This window comes from Brachyistius frenatus, unplaced genomic scaffold, assembly GCF_029030835.1.
Source record: "Brachyistius frenatus isolate BFR_SWC_R1_liver_20210118 unplaced genomic scaffold, ASM2903083v1 Contig_136, whole genome shotgun sequence".
Lineage (NCBI taxonomy): Eukaryota > Metazoa > Chordata > Actinopteri > Embiotocidae > Brachyistius > Brachyistius frenatus.
In genome coordinates, this window is record NW_027210735.1 from 194,828 (window position 1) to 209,735 (window position 14,908).

Genomic DNA, 14,908 nt, shown 5'->3' on the forward strand with positions numbered 1-14,908 from the left:
GTCTCTCCCTCATCCCAATTTGGCAGCACTTGGCTTGTTGCCCACTCACATTGTGTGGACGGCCCTGCCACTGTTGCCATGGGGATGTGTGGACCTGCACAGGCCCTGAAGGCAGAATGGCCTGGTGGTGAGGTGGGGGTTATCATCAGCAGCAGACTACGCTGGGCCCCCATCCAGAGGCCTGGGTGCAGGAGAAGCTGTAAGGGAGTGGAGGCACCCCCCCATCTCTGCAGGGCCTCCCTCCCCGGGGGATGCTGCCGCTGTTAAGAACCCAGTGGAGGATCCGAGATGGGGCTCAGTAGTGCAGGGCTCCGGCCTGTCCACTGGGGGTCGGCTGCCTGACTCCCGTAAGCCTGGGCCAGACGGGGTGGGCTCGAGTGGGAAGGGGCCAGGCGAGGCGAGCTGGACTGTGGCCCAGTGCGGTGACTGCCTGTCTGCCCAGGCGCTGGGCCACGCTGCCACTCCTCCCTGGGCTCGTGCCCCTGCACTTGGATTTCAAAGGGATGTGACAGGGGGACTGGCTTTGCCTCTCCATTGCAGGATCCCTGCCCCACCAACAGCTTCTCCAAAGCCCCCCCCCCCTCCTCAAACAGCTTTCAGTCCCCGCTCTATCCCAGCCCCCAAATGCCCCTCCAACAGCTTTTCTGTTTCAGCCATGAACCCAGTCTCCCTCTCACACTGTGCCATTCCCACCACTGCTGCCTCACATTTGGGTGGAGAAGGGGGAGGTTGTGCTGCTACACTGCACCCATCTGCCCCATGTCTTTCCATGCTGTGGACCATGATGCTGCAGCATGGATCTCTGGGCGCCGTAAAGACTTTGGCAAGTACACTGGGCCTTCAAGCACCCCACCACCTCCCCCTCCTTTGTACTCTCTCTGTCCGCCACATGCACACACTGATGCACACCATCTGATTTAAAATGTACTTACACCAAAACTAGCACATGTGATCATGCTCGTGTAATGGAGGTACACGGAGACAGATGGAGGATCTAGACTGAGGGAAATGTTATTTGAAAAGCACTGACTATAACTGGTTCAAGCTACTTTGGTTATGCCCGCTGAACCCTAAGTCATCTGAGAAAGATCTGAGTCAGATGCGGTGCCACGGTGTCTGAGTGGCAACCAGCTCATTCAGCAACTGGCCCATCATCAGTAAGCATCCTACAAAACCAGAATGACACTGACAGGCTGCGTTTCAATTGGCTGAGACCTCAATTTCTCTCTCTCTCTCTCTCTCTCTCTCTCTCTCTCCCTCTTTCTCTCACTCTCTCTTTCTCTCTCTCGCTCTCTATCTAGGTTTCTCTCTTCATCGCTCTCTGCATGGCATTTCTCTGGCAGGTCCTCCAGTGAAATTCCTCCCTCCTGGTCTCAGCATTCCCGCAGCCCACCTCCCTGCCTGGGCAGAGTAGAGTAGCTGGGGTAAGGGTGGGATGGCGCTCCCCCAAAGCTGGTCCCAAAGCTACAGCTACAACCCCAGCCCACAACACATTCCTCTAGCCACTGACCAGTCCCCCGGGCAACCAGGAGAGAGGTGAAGAGACGAAGGCTTAGTCGTGGTGTGGTTTAGATTATCGGCCTTCTGCTTGTAAAAAAAAAAAGAAAAAGGTACAAGAACTACTTTACAGGACAACTTTAACTCGTCATCATGCTCTTCACTTCTCATATTCTCATCACTTTCATTAACAGCTCTCAGATCAACTTGGATGATCAGTTTTTACATCTCGACAATAGTTCAGTCCTCAGCCTCCTCACTGGTTCGCTGAGGCTTAACAAGGCACACATGGAAACGTGAGATGTCTCCCCATGTTAACAGACTGCTCTCTCTCCTCCACATGTCAGTCCTGTGCTGGGATGTGATACAGTGCGCATCAACTCTCAGTCAATCCGAAGCTGCTCCTGGACAGCTCAAGTAGCGGGAGGACAGGAGCCGGCCGGTCCCCTCCTCTGCTCCCTCCTACTTCTCCCCCAAGCCGAGCCAGACGCTGTGTTTACTCTCCTAATTACAGGGGAGGGGCCGGCTGACAGGCGAGCCATCACAGATTCCCCACAGGCCTGGGGCTGGGAACGCTACAAACACCCGCCGCTGTCTCCCAAATGTGACGGCAATGTCCAACTGTCACGGGGGAGCCTTCACTGGCAAAAACCAAGGGCCCAAAGAGAGATATTAAAGACATGAGAGGAATTGGCAGAGTTGGAACTGACAGGGGGTACGCTTGAGAAGTCGAAGTGGGGAGCTGGGGGCATCGCCAAAGTGTCATTCAAAGCAAAGTGGGGTTTGGACAGGGCACAAATGCTGATTTGCACACACACACACACACACACACACACACACACACACCATTGCTCTTGCTCTAATCGAACTAAGGCGGGAGAGTTACATGAAACAGACGAGAAATCCAAGTAGCGGAGTCACCAAACCATCTGATCGGGTACGTTCATGTAGAAAGTTAGTCCCCTCTTCCTCTGGACTCCCTCTGAAGCACCTCACCAACAGTTGTTGGCTTTACAAACACACATCATTCATTTTGATGGTAAAGGGGGAGAATAATACAATCTTCACTCAGAAATGTGCTTTGCTTGTCGTTTCTTCATTTGGCTGTTTGAACTGGAAGAAAGGGGAAATGTCTGTGCTTTAAATGTAAGCGTAAAAGGTTTTGTGACATCACAAGTAGTTCGGAGCCAGTCGTGGTCCAAATGCAACTTACACAAGTTTGATGTAAACACAAAGAACGGACTTCGTCTGCCAATATTTGATTTAATGCTTAAGGATTTTTTTTTAAGTGAGTATATATTCTGTAAAGCAGTTTTTTTTAATATGTCACAAAACAGGATCCTTTTTAAATATGGCATTAGACTTGTGACATAATTGCAACAAGTATTAAATGATATCGTTGCACTGGAAATAAAGTGTGGAGCACTTTAGAAGTTGTGATAGAGAAAGCCACTTATGATTCTATGAGGGTGATGAAATATACAGTGAGTTAAATAAACTGTACCTACAGTGTGTGTGTGTGTGTGTGTGTGTGTGTGTGTGTGTGTGTGTGTGTGTGTGTGTGTGTGTGTGTGTGTGTGTGTGTGTGTGTGTGTGTGTGTGTGTGTGTGTGTACACTAACCCTCCACCCGGGGAGGTATAATCCACTAGTGGTTAAAATGCTCCAGTGCTGTTGGGGGGTCTGAGAGAATCCCTGTGGAAGCACGGTCTCTGACCCGATCACATATTCAGGTCAAATAAACATAACAATGTTGAGCGAAAGGTTAAAAATCTCTTCAGCAGCTCCTCCTAACCGACAGATGAGATCGCCCCATTGCCCGCAGGCAACGCACACCTCACTCCCGAAAGGCAAGACAAGAAAACCATTTGATAAATCATGAATAGTCACAGTTGTGCAAGTGCTGTGACCATTTCAAAAATTTATTATGGGGATTACACACAAAATCACACAATGTAACATTTTCAAATGTGTTATGAATGCCTCCCAGAATCCAATTCAAATCCTAGGTTACCAAATAAGCCTGAACAAATCCCTCACATTGAGTTCTTCCTCCTTTGAAGACTTGAGAGGTCCGGTCTGCAGGGCAGGTTTTACCACGCCGTGCAGACACCTCAGCACACACAGGAGAAGGCGACTGATGGTTAGGTGAAGGGAGAGAAAAGGAGAGCGGTAGAGCTCTGATAGTGACAGAAACATAAATGTCTTTAGTTGGAAATTAATCTTTAATTTACAAGTCAAAGAATAAAGTGAAATGTGACGATAATTTTTCAGTGATGATACAAAAATAAAACATGAATCAAGTGTTATGTCAGGTGATATAAAAAGCAGTAAGTGCTGTTTCTTTGTGGAAAAATGATCCAGATTGTTTGAAGACGAGCTCTCCACTCAGTTCATTCAGTCAGTGTTAACCTTGAGGCAGCAGAGACTTCGCTTGCCTTATTTGTCCTTGTCGGCTTTCCACCAGTCTTGACTTTGTCTCCTCATTGATGATCTGAAGGCGAGTGCGTTTAATTGCATCCGTTTTGTTTGTTGGCGAACTCCTGCGCAAACACAACACAAACAATTATGGCACTAATTAAAAGGCATGTCATATTAATGGAAAGAACAAACTTGGCAACACACACAGCCAGCCATGCCATTAATGGAGGCTCCACATTTACACTTATGGAGAAATTTGTGAGAAATAAACCTATAATGCCACAATTTGGGCATCAACTCATTGAAGAGGTGCAGCCTAGAAACTAGAGAACAGACTCATTCAGCGGCACATCTGGAACCATTTTAAGCAGAACTTTCAACCCAAACTAAATTGTCAATAAGTGTTTGAAATCCAAGATGCCGAGAGCTTGCCTGTTCAAAATGCCTGTGTGCCTCTGAGTCAGTAAACTCTTCCCAAACAGACACTGAATGAGGTTTGTGCCCCTTTAATCCCTGGGGAGGAGACTGAGTGTGTTTTGATGACCTCTGGGGTCACTTACATGTTACATTACACAAAGGTTTAGCTCCTTTGTGATAAGGGAACAGTGCGGGGAAAGCCCTCTGTTTAGACATCTTGCTCACTATGCGGTGCACTTTCTTTCTTTTTTTCCGCAAAGCAGCAGCAGTTGCAACGTATCCATCAAACCTGCCAGGCTAATTAAAATACAGCTTGTGATTATCCTACTTCAGCTCATCTCCCTCTCTTTCTTCCTCTCGCTCACCCACACACTCACAACCAAACACACACCAAATATCTATCTACAGTAATTACTGTCTGTGTCACTGGTAAATAATGGATTTTAACCCCAGTCATTTCAGCAACTTGACTCTGATCCTAAATACAACTAATTTAAAGTAAAGAAATTTAAAACATGAGTACTACATTAGCATAACAATTTCCATTTTTGCACTGAATAATATCTGGATGGGTGGTGAGAATTTTGATTGAGAAAAGCACAGATCTAAAGTCATGTTTCACCAACAGTTGGGATATAAATAATAACTTTGTGTATTTAATAAAGAACAAGAAAAGAAGAGAAAAAATATACAAAGTTAAAATTCTGAATGATTAAAGGCTCACTAGCATTGATTGCAAGTAAATTCAAGTGCAGAAGTGATTTTCCTGACATTAGAGATTATCAGCATTTCTATATGAATACCTTATTGGATTTGGTTCCCTTTTTCTGTCTGTTTTTAAGCTCAAAATGAATTCCACCAACACATTCCTCACATGCAGCCATGCGAATATCCAACAAGGAGGGAAAGAGGTAAGAGGAGGGGAGAGGAAAGCTGCCTGGATTGTAACAATATGGATATTTGTGGTAAATGTGCAAAAATTCAGATCATTTGCAAATATGTGATTAGTTTTGCTCCAAAAAAAAAAATCCAGTTTGTATTTTATTTTGTTTTATTTAAATCTAAAACCATACATTTATTCAATCTATAATGTACTGATTATTTATTTTCACGCCTGTATAAAGGCACAGAGCGGGGAGAGAAGGGGGCTGCCTGCAGGTAATTATCCAATCGTAAAATACTGATTTTTTTTTTTTTTTTTTAATTTTCCTTTCAACACTATCAAACAAGGGTCAAACACCCAGGCCTGTGCAGTGCATTTTAAAAGATGTATGGCTACGCGTTAACTGGTAGAAATCACAGGTTGGAGCGGGCCTCGTGAAATCCTCACCCTCAGGTTGAGTGGAGCAGAGGCGGAGATAAAAGCCGTCGTCGTCAATTAGCCGGGAGTCAGTGGGAGCGCTGCTCGCCAGAGGCGTTTAACTCCTTCTCCCTTTAAACGTCCTTTTAAGATACAAAGTCCCTGCGGAGGGCCTGGCTTTACAGTTTAATAAATTATTTAGCGATTTAAACGGTGAGATCCAGCAGATAACAGCATCACACGTCACAATTTTCCACGCAGCAGTGTGAAAGTCTCGCGTTATAGGATGCTTTACCATGCAGCTGCCAAATAGCTATAAGGGAACATTAATAAAATATTTTTTTATAAGTGTATATTTCAGTAACAAATTGTTTATTTTTATGTTCCCTTCAGATGATTTAAAAGTCCGTGTCATAGGCCCTGTACCTTTAGGACATGCATGTCAAATAATATTAAATATTCTAAAGCAGCTGAGGGCTTCTACTTTGCATCCTGCGCTAAAACATGATGATTTTTGCATGGAGTCTGGTGTGGTAAAAAGACTAATTAATGTGATGATCATAAAACAAACAGTAACTATTAAAAACCCATTATTGACTGTCACAGCCGTTTGAAGTTGCCCTCCATATGATAACATGAATATATTGAAACTGACATTAAAGAGAGATTTCTGTTAAACCACTTTTGTAACAGTGAAGTAGTGCAGCTGTAAAAGGAAAGAGCCTAAACATGAATTGAAAAAAATAAATGAATAAATAAACGGGGTTACCTGAATGTGATGCATCATCAAAGACACCCAGTAAAACTTTTCCTCTGCTGCCATCAGGTCTCAGCTCTGTAAAGAAATCCAAGTTTATGATCCATCCAGCTCCCCTGTGATCGAAACCTGTCAACACACATTTCACCGAGTTTGTAAAGTTGATACAGTGTGCTGTTGTTTGTGAGCTCCACAGAGGCTGCAGCTCGCACTTCTCCCAGCAGCTGCCACTGCACCTTTGACTCTGGCCTTCCACACACAGAGGCAAATGACGATTCATAAAACCCCACGGTCTGTCTGTGTTTATAAATCTAAATCAATATTCAAATCTGGTTGAAGTGAGCGGGTGTGTCCGTGCAAGAGCGCTGCGTATGTGACTCTGTGTGTGTGTGTGTGTGTGTGTGTGTGTGTGTGTGTGTGTGTGTGTGTGTGTGTGTGTGTGTGTGTGTGTGTGTGTGTGTGTGTGTGTGTGTAGGTGTTCCACAAAGCCTCTTAAGATGATACATTTACCAAGCCGTGACAAAAACCCTCGGCATATTATTTTGAGATGGGCACGCAGGTTCAAAATTCAAGTGACGTAGAGGAGGCTTATTTGTCCCTTGCAGCTTGTTGGGCCTCAGTAAATGTGAAATAATATCAACCCTGCACTAAATAACTATTATGAGGATAACAACAAAAATACACAAACACTTATTTTTTTATTATTATAATCATTATTATTATTATTGTCATAATTACAGCCTATATATTATTATCACAAGCTAAATATGCACTTCCATTTACAGTACATGCAAACTAAAATAAAAGAAGCCTACCTTCATATAAAGAAGTCTTTTATCTTGCACATCTTCTGGCACAAATCGTTTCAAGTGAAATGAGTGAAAGTCGTTCTGGTGAAGAAACCGGCATTTTTTTTTTTTTTTTCTTCTTCTTCTATTTTTTAATCGCATTTCTCCTCCTCTGGTCGTGAATACTGCAGGTGCGGTGGCTGAAAGTCCTCGGCTGCTCAGGTGTCTTCTCTGTGGGTAACCCACCTGTAAATATTCGGGGTATAAAATTTAGGTGCCGGCCTGTTTCAGGCTGATGGCAGCAGACTGGCTGGCTCTGTGGATGGGAGGACAGTTTTAAGGAAATAAGTCGCTCTAAATCCCTCTTTTTTGCGACGCGCTGGAATGTGAGAGGACGGTGCAGCCTTCACATGGAGAGCTCTGCTTTACTCCCATTTTTTTTTCGCAACACAGATTTATTTCTACTTCTACTTTCAGCTCTTCACGATAGAAAAAGCTGCACATTATTCCTGTTAAGATGCCTCGCGGAGGAAATACGCAATTTTATGCGACGACGTTTTGATTGTATAACACTGTTCGGAACTTTATAATTTTAATCTATTGCATTTGATTTTTTTAAAAAATATTAAAACGCATTTGTGAGTGTGTAAAAAAACCAAAAAAAATAAGTGATCGAATTGTTAATTTTTAAACGGTGTGTGCCATACATGATATTTTCGGGAAAACTCTTTATTTGTGCATTTATTTCGTCTCCTCCGCTTTATGTAGCACATGAGCTGCCTCTCACTTTATTGGGGAGCAGAAATGTATACTATAAAATGTTATAAAATGATAAATAAAGGGAGTTTTCCTTGCTTTAAACTCCACTTCTCATCATCCACCGGCGTACCGTTTATTTCTTATTAGTGTTCCCTCTGCGGTGGGATGGGGATGTTGTCAGTCGCCCTCTCGCTGCCATTGGCTGAAGACTGTGCGTCAAAAAAAAAAAAAGTAGCTGGAGACATTTGTTTCCCTGAAAAAAAAGAAAAAAAACCCTCCCCACCAGTGTGGGAGACGGAGACAGAGACAGACCTCAGCTCAGTCCTGCGGCTCCCATTGGCTGGCAGTTTGTACAAAATCTAACTCAAACCACTTCACACCAACAAATCCTAAAGGCGTACATGCAGCTTCCTCCATCACTCCGCTGCTGTCGCATCGCTTCAAAACCTGATGCAGGCGCTTCAACGCTCAACTTTTATCTGCACTCATGTTCTACCACTGAAGAAGGCTGCTTCTGCTTCTGCTTGGTTCTGTGATCGTTTATTCTATCCAGCAGGACGTCGCTGATTCGTACCGAGTTTTATTATTTCTCCTGGAGGAAACCAAGTAGACAAAGAACTTTCCACTCGTCGATATCAGGGTAAGTTCAGCTTTCAGTCATATTTGTATTATCCATATTTCTAATGACTTTATTATTATCATTATTAGACTCTATAGAAATAAAGCCCGAACTATAATCGCACCTGAAATAAAATCACATTTCCAAAGCTTACCACATCATTTACTTTGAATGAGGAAACAAAACGGTGTTACTGGTGCTCAAATAAAACCCACAAAAAACAAAGAAATGCTGGTAAGAAGGTTTCGGCGTGTTTACTGGCATCAAACTCCAGATGAACTAAACCGTCTTTCACTCAGTCTGCCTATTTTGTATTTGGGCAGAGACATGAGGTGTGTGTCTCGGCACCAAACCTGTTTCAATGAACAGAAATCTTAAAGACGAAAATGATTTAAATCCACATGATATGGAGCATCTGATAATTATAAATCAAACTGAAGTAATAACATTATGATGGTTTCTTCTTATGGAAACAAAGACGGTCTCAAAGCTTAATTTAATCTTTCCTCATTTTATAATTGCCTTTTTCATAATCATATGATTCCTGGAGGTCATATTTTACCAATTTCACACTCTTACTGACTGAACTGCAGAGAGGACGCAGAGTCCATACGCAGGGAAGTTTCTGTCTTTAAAAAAAAAAGCGATATTTGTTTCACCTTGCACACTTCTATTCATCTTAAATTAATGGAGGAAATACTGCAACACAAATTATCCATTTGTGTGGAGGCGTTGGGTCTGAAAGCTGCCCGAAAAGAAGAAAAATATATCTCGTCCTGCTCGTCCTTCGGGGCCCTTTCTGTCTACTACTCCTCCAGAGATTAATAATTCAGAAAACAATAAACCAAAAGCTCATATTTAATATATTGTAGCCGTGTTAAAAGACTGTAGTGACAGATTGTATTGGTGCGTCTAAATTAGGAGTTTGGCATTTATGAGCTTTTAATGTTTTTGCAAAGTGCTGAAGATTATTCACATTAGACTAATAAAAACATGATGTAATTACTTCATCCTCATAAACGTACAAAATAATGTATTTAGGAGAAAAGCAAGTTTTAATTGGCGGCATCATTTTTAAGAGCCTGAAGCCCTCTCTTTGGACTGCACTGACACCAAACTGCAGCAGTTAGGTGCCACTTGGATTATCTGCTTAATTCATCAACAAAAAAAACATTTATCATAATTAATTGTTGGCCAGGGTAATTATTATTGAGCGGGTGTGTGCAACTGGTTGACGGGTCTGTTTTAAGTGTGACAGATTGGGATGAGGGGGTTAAAACCGTTGGATATTGAGGAAACAAAAATGCAACTAATCAAGAGGCACAGTGGGGATAGCGGGTGAGGGTCACTGAAGTTGAATTGACAGCAATCAAATGTACCAGTCATCATCACAGAGCACATTTATGTCTGTTTAAAGGACTTCCACACACACATTCAACGGGGAAGCATATGTCCATTTTAATGCTTCAAATAATATATATATATATTTTTTTTACATTAATAAAAAAAAATATCTAAATAATTTCCTCACTAAATAACCCTAAATATTAATTTAAATCTTTTTTCTTTTTTTTAAACACGAAGTCATTTTCATCAAGGCTTTCTTAAACAGAGTTCAACATTAAATTGAGCCAGAGAGAGGATTATTTTTATTCATAGATTTAAACATTCACAGGTTTCAAAAACATCAATTCAATTTACTTTTTTTCATCCAATTGAGGACGTTTACAACCTATATTATATATGAAAAATACAGCCAAAAGGAAAGAAAAAAAAGAGAGAAATGGCTTCATGGAGGGTTTTTTTTTGGCCAGTAAATATTTATTTATTTGTTTGTTTATTTTAGGTTTCATTTTAAAAGAGGTTTAGTTTTAGCCAATATGTTCCACTGTTTAATTTGTATACCAGTACTTTAATTAAATTTTGAAGTGACTTGTTGCAATTACAGTGCCCGTGTATTGTTTGTTTTTTTCGTGGGAGGGGAGTGGGGGTTGTCGAGATGAGGACAGCTGGAGATGTGATTGGTGCCTTTTGAGGAGCGCCACGCGTTTTAGAGAGGGTTTATTTCGCGACAGCACCATGTCAACGCAGAGCTAATATCACTTCACTTCATCCTCACACACTTTCATCGACATCCTCTTCTTCTTTGGAACAGGTGCCCGGTGTAACACGGACCACACGGCGAACAGAGGACACCAAGTACACCTCGAGAGCCCAATCAGTTTTCAAAATTTTTTCCAACTTCAGCCCTCAGACAAACATTAGCATGATGTCTTATCTAAAGCAACCACCTTACACAGTCAATGGCCTCAGCTTAACTACTTCCGGAATGGACCTTTTACATCCATCAGTGGGCTATCCAGGTGGGTTTCAACTTTTTAAAATATCTGAGATGATCGACAGAACACCCGTTAAAAAAAAAAAAAAAGTAGTTCCCGTAATTACTGAATTTTGGTAGAAAGACTAAAGGAGAGTAAATACTGGCAGTTCATTCTTTGACTAATCTAACAAATCAGGTTATGTTGTTCAAATATGTCACCCACAGTTCCGACTGAACACTAACCCTGGAGTCTCCTCTTGATTATATTAATTTTAGACGTGGCTCCAGAAGAAATTACTGACAAATTGCTTCGAGTTTTGCTTAAACTGCATAATTTTTGTTTTGGGCACGTTACACTCAAGTATGTCTGGTGCTGTAATTTGCCACCGGCGTTTAAGTCTCTTCACAACTCGTGCGTAATTACGCAAACAACCAAAATACAGTCTATTACTTACAACATTTTGAATTGTTCACTTTTATTCTTTATACTTGTAAATGTACACATAAGTGACATATTTTATTTGATTTACATTTATTCTGTACTTGCAGCCACGCCACGGAAGCAGAGGCGAGAGAGGACTACCTTTACGCGCGCACAGCTCGACGTTTTGGAGGCGTTGTTCGCCAAAACTCGGTATCCAGATATATTCATGCGCGAAGAGGTGGCGCTGAAAATCAATCTACCCGAGTCCCGAGTACAGGTGAGTTGAACAGACCTTCCGTCATATATGAAAATTATCGTTTTATGTTCAAGGAATAAAAATGTACTGACATGTTTTTTGACGAACAAAAAATTTAAAAAAAAATAATACTTTGGGTGTTCCTTTAACAAATTTGTTCGATTAAACAAGTATTGTGTATATTTCCTTATATATAGGATAGATCTGGCTAAATTACAGGGAAACATATTAAACAAAACAGATCGAATGAAACTGCTTTATCTGGAAGAAACAGCTTCACCCGTGACTGACAGTATATCTAAAGTTGGCGTCTTGTCTTCCTTAAATCAACTGGAAAATGTTTGCCAGTGGGGTGAAATAATTCCACTTAAGGACAGATTCCTGTTCCGAGAATTCGGGTAATAAAATCAGACGGATCAGTGTACTGGTACCGAAAACTTGATTGCAAATAAGTCTGCTGATTTATTTTTATTTTTATTTTTTATTTTTTTTTATTTTTAAATAAACGAAATTATCCTTTTTTTTTCTTTTTTTTTTACACTGGTTTGATAAGAAATATACATATTTATATATTTTAAAAAGGGGTAGTGTTGGTTGCGGTGGGAAAATATTGAACAGTTTGTGCTCTAAATTCTTTTTGACAAACGGCTTATTTTGGTCACGCTATAATTAAGGGATTTCGACAGTGACGTTGTGTTCCTCTTTCAGGTCTGGTTTAAGAACAGGCGAGCAAAGTGTCGCCAGCAGCAGCAGCAGCAGCAGAATGGGGGCCAGAACAAGGTGCGACCTGCCAAAAAGAAAAGTTCCCCAACCAGAGAAGTGAGCTCGGAGAGCGGGGCCAGCGGCCAGTTCACGCCCCCCACCAGCACCACCACAGCCCCCGCCATCTCCACTAGCACCGCCGCCCCAGTGTCCATCTGGAGTCCGGCGTCCATTTCTCCTCTCTCAGATCCCCTATCTACCTCTTCCTCCTGCATGCAGAGGTCCTATCCCATGACCTACACCCAGGCCTCGGGCTACAGCCAGGGCTACGCTGGGTCTACGTCCTACTTCGGGGGTATGGACTGCGGCTCTTACCTCACTCCCATGCACCACCAGTTGTCAGGCCCGGGGTCGACTCTCAGTCCGATGAGCACAAACGCGGTCACAAGCCATCTGAACCAGTCCCCGGCGTCCCTCTCCACCCAGGGCTACGGGACGTCCGGCCTGGGCTTCAACTCCACAGCAGACTGCTTGGATTATAAGGACCAAGCGGCGTCGTGGAAGCTGAACTTCAATGCCGATTGCTTGGATTATAAGGATCAAACATCCTCGTGGAAATTCCAGGTCCTGTGAACAGACCAATCTGCTGTCAAAAGGTGCACAAACAATGACGATCACATGAGACACAGCGCTGCCATCCCTCAATAAAACACATCAGACTGGTTAAAACGTGAGCCTGGCACCGCGAGGCAGGGCTCTCAGGGGCCTCGAGTTTTTGGCATGATGGTCTTTGGTCCTCCTAGAGGAGAGGTTTAATTTATTTTAGCACTGGCAAAGAGATTTTTTTTTCCCCGTTCATTCACAGGTTGTCGCCCCTCATCTATATCCGTCAGTGTGTGCCTCTATGCGTAAAAAAAAAAAAAAAACACCTGTTGAGGACAACACAGAGTGGACTCTGAAAGAAAAGTACACCACAGCCACGGAACTAAAACTAAAGATCAAAACTCAAGTTAATTCTCCTGGTGAAGTGCTCGGGATGGACAGACCTCCTTAAAGCTTCTTCCACAACTTTGCCGCCCTGCTGGCAGAGAGACATGAGGATGGTGTGTGGACATGGATGCACTACTTTATTTAAGAAAAAAAAAGTGTTTATAAGGAATCAATATGTAGTTTCTAAGAGACAATCAGTGTGCGTCTTATATAAATGGTACATATGTGTTTTTTTTATCTGTGCTAGCCTTCGAAACTGTGATCTGTTGTATTGTATGCAATTTGTGAGCCCCCCTCGCATCAGACTCTCTGCTGTGATTTTAATAGATTTCTAACTTTTTTTGAACAACGAAAGATGCTAATGGTTAAATTACCGCATCACAAAGAGAGACAAGCACATGGTGGTAGTAATAATCAAGGGTTAGCCATACTGGAAAAGACTCTCGGCTGCTGAGAGCTCTACACTTGCTCCCCTCCATTGATCTCAACACGGTGATTGTGGATCCTTTACTGGCTCCAAAGATGGTGTGACCTCACCGCTGAAAAGACATGAATAAAGGTCCTGTGAGCTTACTCTTTCATCAAGAAACGATCTGTGTGTGCTTGTGTGTGTGTGTGTGTGTGTGTGTGTGTGTGTGTGTGTGTGTGTGTGTGTGTGTGTGTGTGTGTGTGTGTGTGTGTGTGTGTGTGTGTGTGTTGGATGGGGGAAATTAACAAAGCGGCACTCTGGCAACGTCCGTAAAATTATTCTCCAAATGGGTTTGTTTGGGTTACGAGGAATTTGTACCATTTGACACAAGATCTAAAAAAATAATAATTTTGGAATAAATCATTAGTTCACATTTTTTTTAAACTGGAGTGGGGGTGACGTGGGGCGTTCTGGGGTTAAATTAAAAAGTTTGCATTAATTAGGCCAATAATTGCCGTCTAAGTGAGTACTTCTTACACTAGTCAGTGGCGACCTAACACTGTTTTCTCATGCATAATTAGTTATTCCAACACATCTAAAATGATCAAATATAATAATATGGATTTAAGTCATATTGCTGGGATCTGTTGTCTTGTGATTATTGAATACAGACTGCATGAAAAAAAATAATTCTCTGAAGACGAAAAAAGAACAAATTCATGCTTTATAATGTTCTTTTTTTGTGTGTTTGTTTCCGGTTGTGTAATTCAGATAGAAGTGAAAGAGTGTGCGGTTTGAGAAAGATGTGTTTAATCCCGGACTCCAAGAGATGTTAATCCCAATATTTTACCAGCGGGGGTTTGTGTGTGGCGCAGGGCAGCAGTGGTCCCATTCAAAGCCCCGCGGCATGCGGCTTCACACGCCTGATCCCCAAATGAGCGCATATTTCACGCAACTAGAAAAAAAAAATGTGGCAATGATATTTCATTCATCTATCAAGCAACTGCAGTAATTATCTTACTACTTATATGGAAGGAGATAGACTGCAGCAGAGCTTTAAACCTAAAGGGATATTAGAGTAAAGCAAATTAATAAAATTATCCCTGCTGATTATGCTGTTGCTCTGTTGTAGGTCATAATTTCTGTGAATATGACTGAGTTGTAGGCTAAATAAAAAAAAAAAGGCGTCCAAGGAATTACACTGAAAAAGCACGACACTAAAATGTAAGACATTTAAACATTCTGAACAAG

General features: G+C 42.2%; 1 protein-coding gene and 1 long non-coding RNA gene across 2 annotated transcripts; one reads left to right on the plus strand and one right to left on the minus strand.

Moving 5' to 3' along the window:
* Window positions 1–3,396: 3,396 nt before the first annotated feature.
* On the minus strand, window positions 3,397–7,606 carry LOC138630515 (uncharacterized). Its single transcript, XR_011311648.1, has 3 exons — window positions 7,206–7,606; window positions 6,403–6,519; window positions 3,397–4,038 (listed from the first exon to the last, which is right to left on the minus strand). It is a non-coding gene; the product is annotated as an uncharacterized lncRNA (long non-coding RNA).
* A 638-nt stretch (window positions 7,607–8,244) lies between these two features.
* Window positions 8,245–13,821, plus strand: otx2b (orthodenticle homeobox 2b). Its single transcript, XM_069714943.1, has 4 exons — window positions 8,245–8,577; window positions 10,712–10,919; window positions 11,426–11,577; window positions 12,265–13,821. The coding sequence occupies exons 2-4, from the start codon at window positions 10,823–10,825 to the stop codon at window positions 12,889–12,891; spliced, it is 876 nt and encodes a 291-aa protein (XP_069571044.1). The 5' UTR covers window positions 8,245–8,577; window positions 10,712–10,822; the 3' UTR covers window positions 12,892–13,821.
* Window positions 13,822–14,908: the final 1,087 nt, after the last annotated feature.

Excerpts from the sequence above, each read along its gene's own strand:
- otx2b (XM_069714943.1), top strand. The coding sequence starts at position 10,823 with ATGATGTCTTATCTAAAGCAACCACCTTACACAGTCAATGGCCTCAGC. Across the intron at positions 10,920-11,425 it reads TCCATCAGTGGGCTATCCAG|CCACGCCACGGAAGCAGAGG; the intron begins GTGGGTTTCAAC and ends CTGTACTTGCAG. Across the intron at positions 11,578-12,264 it reads TACCCGAGTCCCGAGTACAG|GTCTGGTTTAAGAACAGGCG; the intron begins GTGAGTTGAACA and ends TTCCTCTTTCAG.